We start from the raw sequence: 16,483 nt of genomic DNA on the forward strand, positions 1-16,483 counted from the left end.
CAGGGATGAGTTCCTGGGGCAGCCAGACAAGGAGCGGGGATAAATGGAGAACACGAGGCAGGAGCTGGTAAACACGAGAGAGGTGACGTGTAAACATTTTGTAGTTCCTGCTGAGTAATCCTTAAACATTTGCCGAACTCCTTCCCTGCTCGCTGCCCCGTGCCCTGAGCTCCGGCCGGGCGGGGGAGGGATGAGGAGCCATCGATCCACCGGGGAGGCACCTGGGGATTTGTTAATGTGTTTACTGAGCAACTGCGGAGCAGCTGTGGAAGGGGAGAGGCCCGGGAAAAACAGGGATCCAGAGCCGTGCATTTGTGTGGCACCTGAGGGAGAGGAAAGGAGAGAAAGGCAGAGAAAGCCAGCCCCCCACCACCTTCTCTTCCTTTTTGCTGCTCCTCTGTGTGCTGGAAGGTGCCTCCTTCACTCAGAACTGGGACCTTCCTTGAGGATTTTAAGCAGGGGTTTGTGTGATGTGTTTTTTATGACTGGAGAACTTGCTCCCAGAGTGGTGGTCCTGGCCCAGCTGTGGGTCGCTGTCTGTCGAGTGGTGGCTTCTAAATGCAACAGAAAAGCCCCATCAAATTGAATTTAAAGCTCTGCAAGTTCATCCAGTGAGGTCAACTGACTGTAATGTTGATGAGTGGCAATAAGGAAGCCACAGTATTGTCCTGAGCCTGTTTCTGTGGAAAGGCTGCTCTGGGGAAGGAACAAAGCAAGAATCAGCCCTGAAAATCCTCCCTGTGACTTGGGAGAATTCACCCTCCTGGCTTTGTGGGCTTTTTTTGGCGACTCCCAGCACTGTCTGTGTGTGTTTTCAAAGCCAAGCCCAGGAACAGCCTCTCGGGGCCTGGGGTAACTCCTGCCCCTGTCTGTTGAGTGCAGGGCTGGCCCTACAGCCCCACAGCCCCTGCCCCAAGGGCTCCCTGCCCCAAGGGCTCCCTGCCCCAAGGGCTCCCTGCCCAGAGCATTGAAACCTTCTGTGAACTCCCCAAACCCCCTCAAACCACCCAACCCAGAACACCCTGGAGCTGGGCTGGGTCAATAATTCACCAACTCCTGTGCCCAGAGCAGCTGCCCCAGGGCAGGTCCCTGAGGTGGAGCCTGTCCAGGGACCATTTCGGGCACGATCAGAGCCCCGTTTCAGGTTTCTCCCTCTGCAGGTGCTGCTGTGGGTGCTCATAAATCTGAATTGCTGGACTGGAACAGCCCAGTCCAGCCCTGCTCGGCTTCCTCCCACACTGCAGGTGCCCAGTCAGCCCAGGCAGTGTTGTTATCCTTTATTCTTTACCAATCCTCACTCTTTATTTCATTATTTATGTAACAAAACACCGCCAGTCCTGCAGTTTGTTACCCCAGTACCACATTGCTGCTGTGATTACACACTCCCCTCAGACACTGCCCCTTCACTGCAGGCTGAAAGGTTGCAATTTGGATACTTTCTTGGTTTCATTTCAAAAATATTTTACAGATAGTATCACAATACCAAAAGTCAAGCCAACAGTTTAATAATAATAAAAAATTCGTTTAATTTCAAATGAAATGCATATGCTTCATAAAATCTAATCAGTGCTTTTAAACTGGATACATATGACCATAAATGCCAGTTTTTAGTGTAGTTTCTCAGCTGGAAATCACCGGGGATCAGTTGGAGCACTGGCTTCCAAGAGTGATGTGCTTGTCAGGGAGAAAATTTGATAAATCACTCAAAATGGCTTTGCTGTGGTTTCTGTGCATTTCACATGGAAAACTTGCTGCTGGCTTTTGTCAGAATCCAGGGGTAAGGAGGGACCATGAGAATGGAATTGTCTGGGACATGGTGGAGCTGAATCCCAGAGTTATGTGGTGTGACAGCAACAGTTTTGGAGCTCTGGAGACACAGGAGCTTTGGATCAAGTTGGAGAAGGGGAAACTGTTCATTTTTCAGGGTTTCAGAGCCCGTCGTGCTCCTGTTCATCCCGGTGTGTGCTGAATTCCTGAACCTCTTCCCCTTCACTCCACAGATCCCGAACCCCCTGTTCGACCTGGCCGGGATAACATGTGGGCACTTCCTTGTTCCCTTCTGGACCTTCTTCGGTGCCACCCTGATTGGCAAAGCAGTCATTAAAATGCACATCCAGGCAAGTGCTGCCCCTCCCTCGGGCTTTGGGGGTTGGGGGGAGAGACTTTTCTCCTTCTCTTACCGTTCCACTGTGTTACTTCCTAATGGCTTGTGGAGTCTCCCTGCCCGACCTGAAGTCATGGAAATTAATTTGGTGCAAAGGCTTTACAATAAAGGATCTGCTGGGCTGCTCAGGCTCCCAGTGAGTAATTTATAGCCCCGGAGGAACGAGCTCTGTGCTGACCCGCTCAGGAAATTGGTGGTTAGCCAAGGTATTTACCTACGGCTTTTACCAGCTCGGCACTCATAGTGAACTTGCCTTTTTGGTAACGACGCGGCTGCAGAGGCTCGGGAGAGGCTCTTTTTAGCTCAGCTGAGCACGTAGAGAAACCCCCGGTGCCCTGAGCCCAGCCCGGGGCTCCTCCCTGGGCTCCTCAGCCCCCCTCGCAGCAAGGTCGGCACTTTTTGGACTCCTCGGCCTGCTTTTGATGTTCCCCTTTGTCCTGTTCCCTCAGGGCCGACCCGAGGGGCTGAATTGGACAATCCCAGTCAAAAACGTTCAGTTTTGCTTTTAAATGCGGCGTCCCCGTTTCGTGCTAAGGGAGGTGAAGTGTTGGTTCCCTGGGGACCCTCCAGGTGTGGTCAGTGCTGGCTCATGAGCTGTGTCTCTGTTTGGGGTGTTTTCGGCTGAGTTTGGGTTCTTTAAGACAGTACCTGTACCTCTGTTGCTTGGAAATCTCTGCAGAGATTTCTTTTTCAAGAGCAGAAGCTTTTAGTATAAAATTACTCCTGTAATAACCTCACCAAGCTGCTTTAAAATCCTTTGCCCCAAACAGGAGATTTCAATCTTCAGCTTTGTTCCTCCCATCGTTTTGTAAATGGTTGTTTTACTCTGCCCAGCCCTTAAACAGAAAACAACAAATAGATTTGGCAGTTCTCTCGTTTACTGGGATGGAACAGCTTTTCCTCCACACTTATTTTTGTATTATCTGAATTTTTTTCTGCTTTTAAATCTCTGTGTCTGGCAGCACAGGGAAGTGAAATAGCATCTGATCAATATTCCTTTTATTGCTTTAATTGCCCTGTTCAGCTCCCACAGTGTTTGCTGTGTAATTTATGGTGCTCCAGGCTCGGATCACATGGAAGTGCAAAACCATTTCCCAGTGTCTTGTACAGTTGGTAAATCATCTGATTTTATAATGGGCTCAGCTATTAGAATTCTCTTTTTCAAGCACACTCTTGTGCAATAGCCCTGATTTTCGGAGTGATCTGGCTGAACTTGGAATTTAGGAAATGTGAGAGTCATGGAAAAGGCCTTTAATGAAGTGTTCTCCAGACAGGAAGCAGTGACTGGAGCAGTGGCCATCCCGGAGCTGCTTTGAACTGGGCTCTTCCTCCAGGCCACAGGATCCTTTGGTTGGACTCACATCCCCTGTTTCCAGCCTAGGAAGGGCAGCTCTGCTTAGGTCAGGCTTAAATTGGTCCGAGGAGGCTGTGGGAACTTTGTGTACCCTCGTCCACTCACAGTCTGCTCACCCTGATGTCAAACAGGACCAAGGGGAAGGAGCAAAGGCTGTTTTATCAACATTTTAACTGCTTTTGGAGGAAGGGGAGTGGTGAAATGTCTACACAGCCATTGGGATGTGTTACAGGAGTTTTTAATTGACATTCCTCTGTTCCAAGCAGGCTGTTGTGTCACAGTGACAATCCCACAGGTGCCCAAAGGCTCCTTGTTCTTCACTGAGTATTTTTTGCCGTGTTCTGTCTGAGTCACGTGGACTCGGGGACTGAAATATGTTATTTTTCCCCCCTGTGATCCTCAGGTCCCCGTGTTTGTGTAAGGGGATGTGAATTTTGCTGCACAGCCGTGGCTGCTTTTCCATTAAAACTTTGTTGACGGAGTAAAGTGACCTTGAGCTTCTGGGAACGCGGGTCTGGGGAGGACACGGATGGTCGGGAACAGGCTACGAAAACATTGCAAGAGATGAAATCTGGGAGGAAACAGAGGGAGAAAGGGACCAGCTTTTTGAAGGGAATGCTGAAAAGGGAAGGTTGTGAAAGAGGAGAGGAGGGGGAGCTGTGGCACTGGGGGGGAAGGGACACGAGGCACTGTCTGTGCCTCCCTTCTGATCCCACTCCTCTCCTTCCTGCAGAAACTCTTCGTCATCATCACCTTCAGCAAACACATCGTGGAGCAGATGGTGGCCCTCATTGGGTGAGTAATTAATACCTGCCCTCATTAAGTGGGAAAGCAGTGCAGGGCTCAGAGCAGCTGGGCTGGGAGTTGGGCTTTGTTTCCAAGCCCGGCTTTGGCCCACCCAGAATTTAGGCCTCACCTCAAAGTCCTGCCAGGAACAGCCCCCAGGGTGGGGCTGCAGGAGCAGCAGGAACCTTCCCCCAGGAATGGGAGGCAGCTCTTCCAGGGAGACATTCCTGCACTTTTAGCTGCAAGGGGGCTGGTTTGCAGGGACTTTCTTCAGGGTTGTAGTGAGAAAAGTTATAGAAAATTATATTAACATATTATCTATAGTTATAGTATATTTATAACTTATACAAATACATTCTTTTATATATTATAATACCTTATAATATACTTTAATAATAAATATATAATAATATATTTTATATTCATATATTATATCTATATATTTTATATAACAATAAATACTTATAATATTTATATAGTTTAGATATTATACTGTATTATGGATATATTATAGATATGTATTTTACGTATTATATTTATGGAGAAAATCATAGAATTCCATGATTCTATATTAAAACCTCGGGATTTTATGCAGTGTTCCAAGATAACAGTAAACATCTTCCATACAGTTACACATTAGACATTTACAATATTAAATCTCTCATAAACCATCAGGGTGAGAAATTGGGTGTGTAGAGTTTGATCTCCATTCTGATAAATTCGGTAGAAAAGGGCAGTTTTCATGGGTAAACTGTTGTGACTTGGAGAAAAACTGTCTTTTTTTTTTTTACTGAGTTCTTTAGTAATGGATGGATATTTTATTTTTTTAAGTTAAAATCTCAGTTTAAAACAAGCAAACCCTCAGCTAGGAACAGTTTGGGGAAGGGGGGAACAGACAAAGCAACAGAATTCCAGGTTGGAAGTTTTAAATGTGAGTCTCTGATATGCAAATACAAAGTTTTATTTTCGTTGGGTTTGGGGGTTTTGTTGGGCTTTGTGGGTTTTTTATAAACTAGAATTAATCCAATCTCATATGAATCCATAAACTAAATTAAATTCCAAGGTGTTTCTACTTTCCCAAGGTTTGTTCAATGGGACAAATTGATTGACACTTTGCTGCCCAAACTGTAATAACTATTTTCATGTAAAATCCCCAAATCCACACTCCTCGAGAACGGTTCCAGGGCAGGAATGTCTGGAAATAATTCCTTTCAAAGCACCCAAACTCCAAGCAGTGATGCTGGACAAAGGAAAAGGAGTGTCAGAAGAAACTTGCAGGGAATTTCATTAATCCTGACTTTATTATTCCTGATCTTCCCATCTGTTTTGTACCAAACTTCAACATTAATTTGTTGCTTTGAACATTATTTAAAACAAAAGGGAGAGAAACGTGGCAACTTTGAACCATCAGGAGTTTTTCTCAGTCACACCAGCTCAGGTATTTCCGAGGATTTCCTCTCCTGAGGATCCTGGAGCCAAAACCGGGAGTTTTTTCCTACTTCATCTGTCTTGGAGATAATTTTGCATTGAATTACCCCGAGTGCAGTCACAGGAGCTCTGCTGGATTTGGGTTTATTGGAGGGTTGATGTCAGAGTTAAAAAATGTTCCTGGGAGACAGTGAGATTTTTGGAATGTCCCGGTATCCTTGACTTTTCCCAAGCTGTCTGCTGGCATTACCTCATCAATCTGTGTTAGAGGGAACAGCAAACATGTTAAACAATACCTTGCATTAAAAGCCCTGTTATTAAATTAAAATACAGTTCTCTTTAGTGGTCAGTAACTTCATTTTAATCAAATTCCACTTCAGGCTTCCTTTGTCTGGGACGTTGCTCTTGCACAATGGGAAATATCTGAGCACAGCACCTGAAAATAATGGACACATTAATATCCAGGAGAAAAAAACCTAGACAGAAGATTTAAGTTGTGAGATAAAGTCTGGGGAGATTTGATTTTATAAGCCAGGGAAAATTTCATACTAATTCCGTGATTTTTAGTGAAAAAGCAGGAATTATTCACAAGTACAGCTCAGGAGCTGTTTATTGTGTCACTGGTTTAATAGCACTGAGGGTGATGTGACTTCACAGCTCTGTCTACAAACAGCTCATAAAATACTCCCTGTAGTAATTAAACAAACAGAGGCAAACGTGGCAGGAAATGGAGAAGCTGCTCATGGAAAATTTTGAATTTTTGAGGATTTTTGGTGGTCGCTGGAGCACAAAAAACGGTCCCAAGGTGGGTGGTGGCAACAAACCTGGTTGGGAGGAAGGAGGAGACACGGGTGGGTTTGGGAGCTGGAGCTGGGGGGAGGCTGAAAGCCAGGCTGGGGAGGGTTTAGAGGTGCTGGGAACTCCCTGGGCTGGGAATCACCAACCTGTTCCACCAGTTCCTGCTCGGAGCCCTTTGTTGCTGCCCCAGTGCTGGGAGAGGGTCGTGTTCTCTCAGCTGCTCTGTCCCTGAGCCTCTTTTGGGGTGCAGGAGCTTTGGGTCCTGTCCCTTGAAGAACAGTTTGACTGCCTGATTTTACCCCCCTGTAAAGCTGCTTTTGGGCCCAGCCCAGCCCGTTGCAAAGATTTAATTACTGTGGGTTTTATTTTGGCTCCTCAGTCTTTGCTTTTCGGTTTTTTCACCTACAGCTGCAGGGCTGGCTGTGAAGTCACACTGAGCAAAGTGCTTTTAGACACGATGATGTTTTCCTGGAAGTGGCAGTTTTTAAATGGGGATTAAGAATTCCCAGAAAACTACTTGAAGAAATAATTCTCAAAGCACAAACCATCCACAGAGCTGCTGCCCATCCATTCTGGTTAAATGTTCAGAAAGAATCTAATTTTTGTTTGATTCAGCCTGCCCTGTTCACGTTTGGTGAGCTTCACAACAGGCACCTAAAACATTCATAAAAATTCATAATTCATAAAAAATATCATGTTTTATTGCACGTGGCCTTCACCTCCAAAGCATCTGAATTCAGTGGCCACATCCCTTTGGGAGGAATCCCACCTTTTTACCTGTGGTAAATCAGAATCCCAGGATGGTTTGGGTTGGAAGGAACCTTAAAGATCATCTTGTTCCAACCTTTCCACGGGGAGGGACACCTTCTACAATCCCAGCTTGCTCCAAGCCCTGTCCAGCCTGGCCTTGGATACTTCCAGGGATGGAATAATTAGTCAATAAAGTAATTTGAAGTTTACATGCAGTGAAATGCATCTAAAAATTTTGCCACTTCCACGGATTTTTACCCACGAGCGAGACCCTGCAAGGTGTAATTCAGCCAACTCTGGAAAACTACCCAAAAATATCCATGAAGGGTCCTTATCCCGATGTTTTTTGTGGGACACATTTGCCAGCCCTGCAGCCCCGTGGGAATGGTGCCCATCTGAGAGAACAGCAGGTTTTTGGTCACAGGCACTGGAACTGTTGCCTGGACAAACCAGTTTCCTGCTGTTTATTGTGCCATAAATCTTTGTTCACAAGTTGCTCCCAGTCAGTGCTGGGGAAGGAGCCTGATGTTCCTTCCCCCCAAACAGCACAAATGGGATCACAGTCCCTGGTGGGAAGTTTGTTTAAGGATTGTCAGGGGTTTTTTTGGTCAAAAATCATTTACAGTCCAGGTTTAGGTTATTTCTTCAGAGCACAAGTCAAGGAGTGATGAAGGACTGCACCAGGAATCTTTTCCTGGGGTGGGAAGAGCCCTGGGTTTGATTCCCTGGTTTTTGGGAGCCACCCCCACCCTCTGACAGCTGGACCTTTGTTCTGCCCCAGCCCAGGTCCTGCTGAGCTGCTTCAAAGGGCGTTTTGAGAAACAGGTTCCAGTTTCTACTACACAAAACCTGTGTAGTAGAACTCAGCAAAAGCAACCTGAAGTGGCTAAGGAGGTGGAGAGCAGAGACTTCCCAACCTCCTGAGAGGGATTCTGGAAGGTTACACGGATCCACCTCACACTGGTTGGTTTAGTAACTCATCTCCCCTGCCCCAGCTCCATCAGAACCTGTGGGACTGTGTCCAGCAGAGCAGCTCTGCACAAACCAGGCTTTAGAGCCTTCAGAGGGGCACAGAGGTGGAGGAAATGTGAGCAGCTCTGGAGCTGAAAACCTTCCAGCGCATCACAGCAGAATTATAGAAGTTTATTTGCAAAAAGCTCCCAACAAGCAAGTTTTCTTTCCCCTAAATTAGTACCAAAAATAAATCTTTCAAATGCAAGTAGGAGTTTCCTTGCTCAGAGCACTGGGGAGCAGAGCTGAGGAGGGGCAGGTCAGGGGTGTTGCTGGTGCTATTTTTGGAAGCCTTGGTTTAACAGTGGCCCAAGGAAGGCCCTGCAGGCTCACGTGGGATGGGAGGGCCCAGGTGGGAATGTCAGAGGGGGGACCCCTTTGGCTTGGTGACTCCAGGGAGATTTTCTGTCTTCATCTCCCAAAGGAAATGAATCTCCAGGGAGCCTTTGAACCCCAAAGGTCTCTGTTGATCCTGCCCCGAACCAGATTTATTTTGTGCAGCTTCAGAGCCCCGAACAGCTCAGCTCAGGCCCAGCTGGGGCTGCTCCTGGGGAGCCCAGCCTGCAAAGGCTCTCCCTGAGCCAGGCCTGGGCAGCCCCAGCTCCAGGCTTTCCCTGAGCCAGGGTCCAGCTTTCCCTAAGTCAGTGCCTAGTTCTAGCTCCCAGGTTTCTCTGAGCCAGGCTCCAGCTTTGGGGTAGCCCGAGCTCCCAGTTTCCCTAAGCCAGGGTCTAGTTCTGGGCAGTCCCAGCTCCCAGGTTTCCCCAAGCTGGGGTCCAGGTTTGGACAGTCCCAGCTCCCAGCTTTCCCTAAACTGGGATCCAGGTTTCCCTAAGCCAAGGATCTAGTTCTGGGCAGTCCCAGCTCCCAGGTTTCCCTGAGCCAGGGTGCAGGTTTCCCTGAGCCAGGGTGCAGGGCTGGTTAAGGCCGAGCCCAGAGCAGGTCCTGGCGGTGCTGCAGCCCCGGGAAGGGGCTGGTTTGAATCCTGGGAGAGGTTTTATCGGCACAGGAAATGACAGCTCATTAAACCCGACCGTTGGGCTGCTCAGCCCGGGCTGCAGGCACAGGAACCTCTGAGGGGCTGGAGAGGTGCTCTTCTCCCACGGGAATGCAAATGAACCCTCTCTGCTAATTGTCCAGGGGCACCAAAATACTTCCACTGGAAGCTGGTTTCGATGGTTTATAAAATGTCTGACTCCCAGAGAAGTTGGTACCACTCAAATACCCAAATTCGGTGCCTCTTCCTAACGTTTTACTGCTTTGGAGCTGCAGGATGGGTTTTTCTGTGCTCTCCCAGGGGAGTGGAGAAATAGGAATTAATAAATGGGATGGTTTAATGATGTTTTGCATAATTGTTGAGAGGTGAGAGCCTTTGCCCCTCTGGCCTGGCTGTCAATAGTGTGATTTTAAAGATTGGAGGTGCAGGGAGGGAAAAGTCCAGCCCAGAATGTCCCTCCTGCCTCTGGCACATCCTTCAGTGCCACTTTTTTGTAGCAGGGATAATCCCTGTTTGCTGCAGGAGGGCAGGGTCCCAAACCCTCCAGGGTATAATTTCCAGGAGAAAATAAGCTTCCATGCTCAAACAAGACTTTTTTTTAAACCCCCGTGTTTCTTGGCTGGGGCTGGATCTCAGTTGTTCCTGGGAGCTGCTGAGCTCGGTCTGTCAGGCTCAGAGATGCACTGAAACTCTTATTTACATTTTTAATTTCCCCCAGAATAACTGGAGTTTCAGAACAGCTCAGAGTTAATCAGCTGCTTCATCAGCACTTGCTGCTCGAGCCTCTTGTCAATGAGAAGCTCTAATTAGCAGCAAAAGCCTCATTAATGCTCCCAAAATGGGACCTCACAGTGGCTGCTTCTTTTTTTCTTTTTTTTGAAAATACTTGGGAATTCTGACATTTCTCTCTGGAAAAGTGGGCAAAAAGTGGGCAAAAACCCACAAGTGTTTTTGTAAGATGGGAACTTTCTAACCTAAATTGGGCTCTGGGAGATTTTTAGGGAGTTGTTGAGTGACCCCTGCCCTTGAGCTTTAGCACAGCTTGGGATTAATTCCCTGAGTGTTCCCAACCTCTCCAAGCACAGGGTAAGAGATTTCAGGAACTCAGAGCAACCTCTACTCCTAAAGATCTCGTCAGATGAAAACGATGCCTTTCAAAAGTGCAAATACCATGATTAATGGTATTAAATAAGTATTTTTAGTATCAGTAAAAATGCATTGACTGGAATATCAAATAAATTCCTGCTTTTTCTTAAGCACAGGGGAAAACACAATTTTTCTCCTCTGGGTTTGGTGCCTTGGAGAAAACTCCTTCCTGGGGTTCCAGAGGTTCTGTTCAAAGGATTTAACCTTTCCTCCCACTTACAGTGACAGTCACTCTTGGAAAAGCAAATTTATAAATTGTCCAGTGGATTTTAAACACGGTTTTGCTGGAAAGAGAATGGAAGTTTTAGGAAGCCAGAGCCTGCAGGTCTTTGGTGTAATTTTAAAACTAATCCTGAAGCAGCTTTGCTGAATCTCTGTAATGTGGTGCTTTGAATAGATGGGAAGTTTGGGGTTAATTATTGGAAAAAAACAGCTTTAGAATTTTTAATTTGGATAGAAATTGTAGCTTTGAGTTAAAGACAATAAATCCTCATCTGTTTGATTACAAATCCCAGGTGACAGTTCTGAGAACAGGCTCCAACGGTGGTTTCTCAGTGAATCAGAATTCTGAGTGATGCTTATATTTTAGTGTTGGAATTCAAGTCGTGTTTTTGACTGAAATGTTTTAATTTTCATGAATTTAGGCTGCACCAAAGGCTGGTGCAATTGTTTGGAGGTTTGTTCTCAGTTACAACTCCTTGTGGAACATTCAGTTTTAGCAGAGAATCAGAAGGAATTAAACCAAAAATTGAATGTTAAGAGTTCCTAAAACTTCTTCTCAGTTACACTTAGTTGTAATTAAATTAAATAAAACTGAGTTTTAAGACTTTTAGATCTAAGTTATGTCCACACTTGGATATCAGGTGACATATCTGGGGAGATTAAATGGTTTAATTTTGCCAAAAGAGCACGAGTAACCAACACTGTCCTGCTGAAATGGGATTTCAAGGATTTCATTCCCAGCACTGCGGATTCAGGATTTTCTAAATGTTCCTCTGCTTCGTTTTGCTCCTTATTTAAATCTAGGCACATTTTTTTTTCAGTATTAAAGACTCTAGAAAAATTGCAGAATTTTAGAAGCCCAGGTCCTCACATTGAGAGTCTTGCAGTTCTTTAAAACAGCTGTAACGAAGTTAATTTTGTGCCTTTTTAATTTAATTAATTTAAGTCATAGCCGTGCTCAGAAAAGGAAAAAAAAAAAGTGAATTCTTTAGTGAGAAAAATTTTGAAATTCAGTGTCCATGCAGCAGGAGCTGTTGAAGCCTCTGAACTTGGGTTTCATGGCTTTGTTCTGTGTTTAAAGCTAATTTAGCACCGACTTTGTTGGGTTTTCAGGCAAAGCCCGAGTCATTTGAACACCCTGCTGTTAATCATTCACCCCTCGCCATTTAAATATTCCTCACTTCAGAACCAGGCACAATTTAAAAGTGAACCATTACCTTGCTGGAGCTCTTGGAGGAAGGCAGAGAAACCTCAGAACGTCCCAAGGGTGACTCGGCCCCGGCCCCGACTCACCGGGAGAGGTTTTTCCCGGGAACGGTCGGCGCCGAAGGGCCGGGGCTGAATCCTGGAAATCCTTTGGATTTGTGTAAAACGTGTCAGGGACGGGCTGGACTCTCTGGGGTTGGTTTTTTCCCCCCCCTGAAATTTCGGCAGCCCCGGGCACAGAATTTCCTCCCCCACCCCGGTTTGTCTCATCCCGGGGGTGAATCATGAGGGAAGTGGCCCTTTTTCTGGGAAATCTGCTCCAAAAAGGCGTTTGCCCCCGGCCATGAAGGAAATCCATTGAGAGCAGCAGAATGAGGCACTTTGTTTCTTCACTCGGGGCCTTTTCTGAAATTCCTAAAATTAGAAAGTGTTCTTTTTTAATTGGGCTCTGGCCTGGAAAAGGGAATATCGTGTCAAACGAGGAGGAAAATAATTGGAGGGACTCAGGGAGATGGTCACTTGTAAAACCTGTTGTTGGATGTGTCCTGGTGTGTGGAATTGTTTTACTGAAGAGTTAAAAGTGAAGCGTTGAAAATTAGGTGAGTTTTCAGTGTAGGAGATCACATTGATCTCTTTAAATTTAAAAAAATTTAAACCCAGGTAAATATAAAAAAGAAAATAAATTAAAATCTCCGTTCTCTTTGAAACTCAAGTGGTGTTTGTCAGTGGTGGGAGTTAGGAGTGGTGGTGGATGTTTGTGGATCCAGCCTTGGGAGCCCTTGGATTGTGTGTTCACACAGCTCAGGCCGTGCTGGTGCTGGTGACAGTTTATTCCGGGTAATATTTGAATTGTGGGGTTTAATATTTGAGTTTTAGGGGTTTATTTAAGGGTTGTGACCATTATTGAAGGGGTTTGGATCTTGTGCTAAATAGCAGAGTGGGTGGATTTAAGGCAAAGCTGCCTGGGTGGGTTTGGGGGAAGCCTGGCCAGGGGGATTTGAGGGGAGGTCAGAGGCTGCCCAAGTTCTAGGGTTGAATAGTTGAGTTTTGGGGTTTTATTTAAGGGTTGTGATCATTACTGAAGGGCTTTGGATCTCTATTTGCTAAATAGCAGGGTGGGTGGATTTAAGGCAAAGCTGCCTGGGTGGGTTTGGGGGAAGCCTGGCCAGGGGGATTTGGGTGGAGGGCAGAGGCTGCCCGGCGGTACCACCCTCACCCCGAGAGGGCTCCGAGCTCCCAGACGTGACCCCGCAGCAGGAACAAGGTGTTCAGCAGGTCCCTCGGAGCCCGCCCTGTGCCACCCAGGCTGGCACGATGCAGGGCAGGGCTCCGAGCGCCTCTTTGTTCCTTTGTTAATCCCTGCCCGGGGGAGGTGCCGCAGGATTTGCTCACGCGTTCCTTTTGGGAAGGGATGACGCACAGATTGTCCTAATAAGGACTTTGTTGGAGAAAGGGGCCGTCTCCTCGCAGGAGAAGGGGCAAGTCATAGGGCGAGCAGCCTCTTTTTTAACCGGGGGATGACACAAGCACAAGTCATTTCCTTATTAATCGGTTCAAACCAGTTCTTACAGGAACTGCTGCTGATAAATGTGGGACTTCTCCGAAGTCATTCATTTGCCTCCCAGCACTGCCCCAGTGCTCAGCTCCTTCTCCTGCCTCCAGGACATGCTCCAGCTCCCAGCTCCTGCCTCCCTTCCCGGCGCTCTGCTGCTCACAGAGATTTTTTTCTTTTTGAGCACTTTTGGAGGATCTGGGGAAAGATCAAAAGATGAATATTTTGCTTTATTTCGTGGGGTTTCTGTTTTCTCAAGTGTCTCAGGAGTTCCCTCCTGAGCTGTAGCTCAGCCTGAACTTTGCTCTCATTAGGTAAAGTGGTAAGTTTATTTAAAAAAAAAAAGAAAAGAAAAAAGCCAATGGTGTTTTTTTTGTTTTTGTTTTTTTTTTTTCCTCCCCTATTTTGTCTCGTTCTCTGGGATGAACTTTCCATCAGTGCTATTCCAAGTATAGGTCCTTCTCTTCAGAAGCCATTTCAAGAATATCTGGAAGCTCAGAGGATAAAACTTCACCACAAGTCGGACGGTGGCGTTCCACAGGTAAGACCCTCCCCCAGCTCAGCCTTTCTCGGGCTCTTCACGTGTCTGTTTTACCAAGATCTGCACTGACCCGAGCAATAGAGATAAAAATCTCACTTCAAAATCAACCTGGGAATTAAAAACTACCCTGTAATCGTGTGAAATTGGGTTTTAAAATTCCCCCGTAATTGTGTGAAACTGGATTTTAAACTTAACTCTGTTTCAAACTTACTCTGTAGTTGTACAAAAATTGGATTTCAATCCTTTAGACAATAAGAAAAAAAAAATAGAGCAAGACTAGTGGCAGTTCTTGCCTCTCTGCATTAGCTGCCTGCTTGGAAGGTTAAATTTAAGGAGGAAAAAGTTGCATTTCCACGTGAAGGGGTAACAAACTGTGCAGCATCGATGCTTCAGGAGCCAGGAGGGTCTGTGGCTTAGTGGACAGTAAGAGAAATAAAATCCCCAAGCCTTCAGTGTTTGAACGGAAAAGAAAACTACGGTGTTTAGAGCAGGTACAAGGGGCAGAAATTTCCTTTCATGCAAAAAAAAAAAAAAATTAGAAAAAAGTATTTTAAAAAACTTACCCTGAATTTGCAACGGGACAGAGCGACTTGGACGTGAAATCCTTGAGGATGCTGAGGCATTTTAAATAAAATCCGTGAACCTAACTCGGATTTCACGTGTGATATTTGAGGCTGTTGTAAATGTTCCTCTGGCCATTTCTGCCCACAAAAGAGCCTCGGGGGGGATCGGGCTGGAGTCGCCGAGCAGGGAAGGGATCGTGGGCAGAGCAGGGAAGGGATCGTGGGCAGAGCGCTGCTGCCCTCCTTTGACAGGAGAAACGAGGGAAGAGTTGCCACGAAAAACGCTGGAAGCGGGACCGGCGAGGTCACTGGAACTTCCAGGCGGATCCTAATGGGAAGAGAACACGGAATGTGCAGTTTAGGGAAAAAGAAAACATTGTTAACCAATGACCTGATTGTTTTCTGTGCGAGGAACATGACGGGGAATGACAGTCAGGGGCTGCTAATTCCGAACTCTAAGAATCGTTAGCGGAGCCCAAACAATACTGGGAATAATAAATCACTTTGGGAGCACCCTGGGAATGAGCAGGGATTCGTCATGTGCCCAGTGGTGGGTTTGGCAAAGCCTCCTGCATTGTCTTTCCAGGGACCAAGGGCAGCTTTGCAGAGGGACCTGCAGGAATCCCATCAGCCTGTGCTGGGTCCCTGCTTTGGATTTGATTAGAGAATTCTCCACCGTCTGTCTGCTAATCTCCATCTTCCTCCTCCTTCTGTTTTGTCTCTCCAGGGGGAAAACTGGCTCTCCTGGATATTTGAGAAACTGGTGATTGTCATGGTTTGTTATTTTATCTTGTCTATTATCAACTCCATGGCCCAGAGCTACGCCAAGAGGCTGCAGCAGAAGATGTACTCTGAGGAGAAAACCAAATGAGCTGGAACAAACCCCCTCAGGGGGTCCTGGCAGACACAGGAATGACACAGCTTTTCATATGGTTAAAAAAATCAGCATTACTCAAAATGGGGGAAAAACTTTTTAACATCAATTTTCAACTAGAACAAAGTTTTTATTTGATTTTTTTTTGAAAGTAATTTGGATATTAGAGCAAAGGTTTCACTGACAAGCTTATAAACGTTAAGGTAAGGTGTGAATGCTTCATGAGTCTGGGTTGTGTTGTACAGGATGGACAATGGGATGTTCAGTGGGGTTTTACACAAACGTTGTCCATCCAAATTACTTCCAAACTGGATGATTTCATACTCTCCATTTCCTGGGTTAACTCACACTGACCTGAGGGTGACTTCTCATTTAGAAGGGTGGCTTGTTTTGCTTTTTCCATGACTTTCCAGCCCATCACGATGTAAATAACTGAGTACAGATTGGATACAAACTGTTGCATGTCCCTCCTGGTAAGGCTGTGCCGTCTGAATTCCCGGTGTCCCATCCACTGCACGTTGGAAAAGCCACCCTGCCCAAGTCCGTGGTGTTATCAGAGGTGATCGATGTCAAATGCTGACGCCGACATTTTTTATTCTGTATATTTAGAATGAAGTTAAGATAAAACTTTATAAAGGCATCTTTGATCATTCCAGAATTTCTTGTGTCGGTCTTTTTAAGCTCTTTCTTTCCCTCTCCACTTTTGGATGCTCAGTTTCTTTCTGAAGCCTTAATCCCATGAGCTGCACGTTCACTCAGCCTTCCTGCACTGATGGTGCTGAAACCCTTTGGGCTTTTTTTGTTCTTTTTTTTTTTTTTTTTCTCTTTTTTCTTAAGAACTTCTTACTCAGCAAAGGCAGCAGGAAGGACATCCCTTGCTTGAAGCACAGTTAAAATAGGCAGGTTAAGCAATGAACAATATTTATTCTGCTCAGGTGTTTGCCCCTGATCCCAGAATTGTGGGCAGTGGAGGAGAAGAGAGGGGGAAGATTTGATATTCCAGCTGAAAGCAGATTTGATGTCCAGAACAGAAATTTAAAGAACTTTAACCTTATGCTTTTCAAGTCAGATATTTTCCAAACCTTGTTCTGAAC

The 16,483-nt window shown here is 46.1% G+C and overlaps 2 protein-coding genes across 6 annotated transcripts in view; one reads left to right on the forward strand and one right to left on the reverse strand.

Annotated features, from left to right (window-relative positions):
• Nucleotides 1-16,047, forward strand: part of VMP1 (vacuole membrane protein 1) — a 59,280-nt gene extending 43,233 nt beyond the window's left edge. For all 3 annotated transcript variants that reach the window (XM_017821633.1, XM_017821635.1, XM_017821634.1), the window contains exons 10-13: nt 2,001-2,117; nt 4,252-4,313; nt 13,850-13,952; nt 15,243-16,047. In XM_017821633.1, the coding sequence (XP_017677122.1) occupies nt 2,001-2,117; nt 4,252-4,313; nt 13,850-13,952; nt 15,243-15,386 (426 nt within the window). In that variant the 3' untranslated portion in view covers nt 15,387-16,047. The remainder of the gene's footprint in view (nt 1-2,000; nt 2,118-4,251; nt 4,314-13,849; nt 13,953-15,242) is intronic.
• TUBD1 (tubulin delta 1) overlaps nt 14,746-16,483 on the reverse strand; it is an 18,386-nt gene continuing 16,648 nt past the window's right edge. For all 3 annotated transcript variants that reach the window (XR_001875918.1, XR_001875914.1, XR_001875916.1), the window contains one exon: nt 14,746-14,843. The gene's annotated coding sequence lies outside the window, so the exon portion shown is untranslated. The remainder of the gene's footprint in view (nt 14,844-16,483) is intronic.

The sequence above is a fragment of the Lepidothrix coronata genome, unplaced genomic scaffold, assembly GCF_001604755.1.
Source record: "Lepidothrix coronata isolate B3197 unplaced genomic scaffold, Lepidothrix_coronata-1.0 Scaffold91, whole genome shotgun sequence".
Taxonomy (NCBI): Eukaryota; Metazoa; Chordata; class Aves; order Passeriformes; family Pipridae; genus Lepidothrix; species Lepidothrix coronata.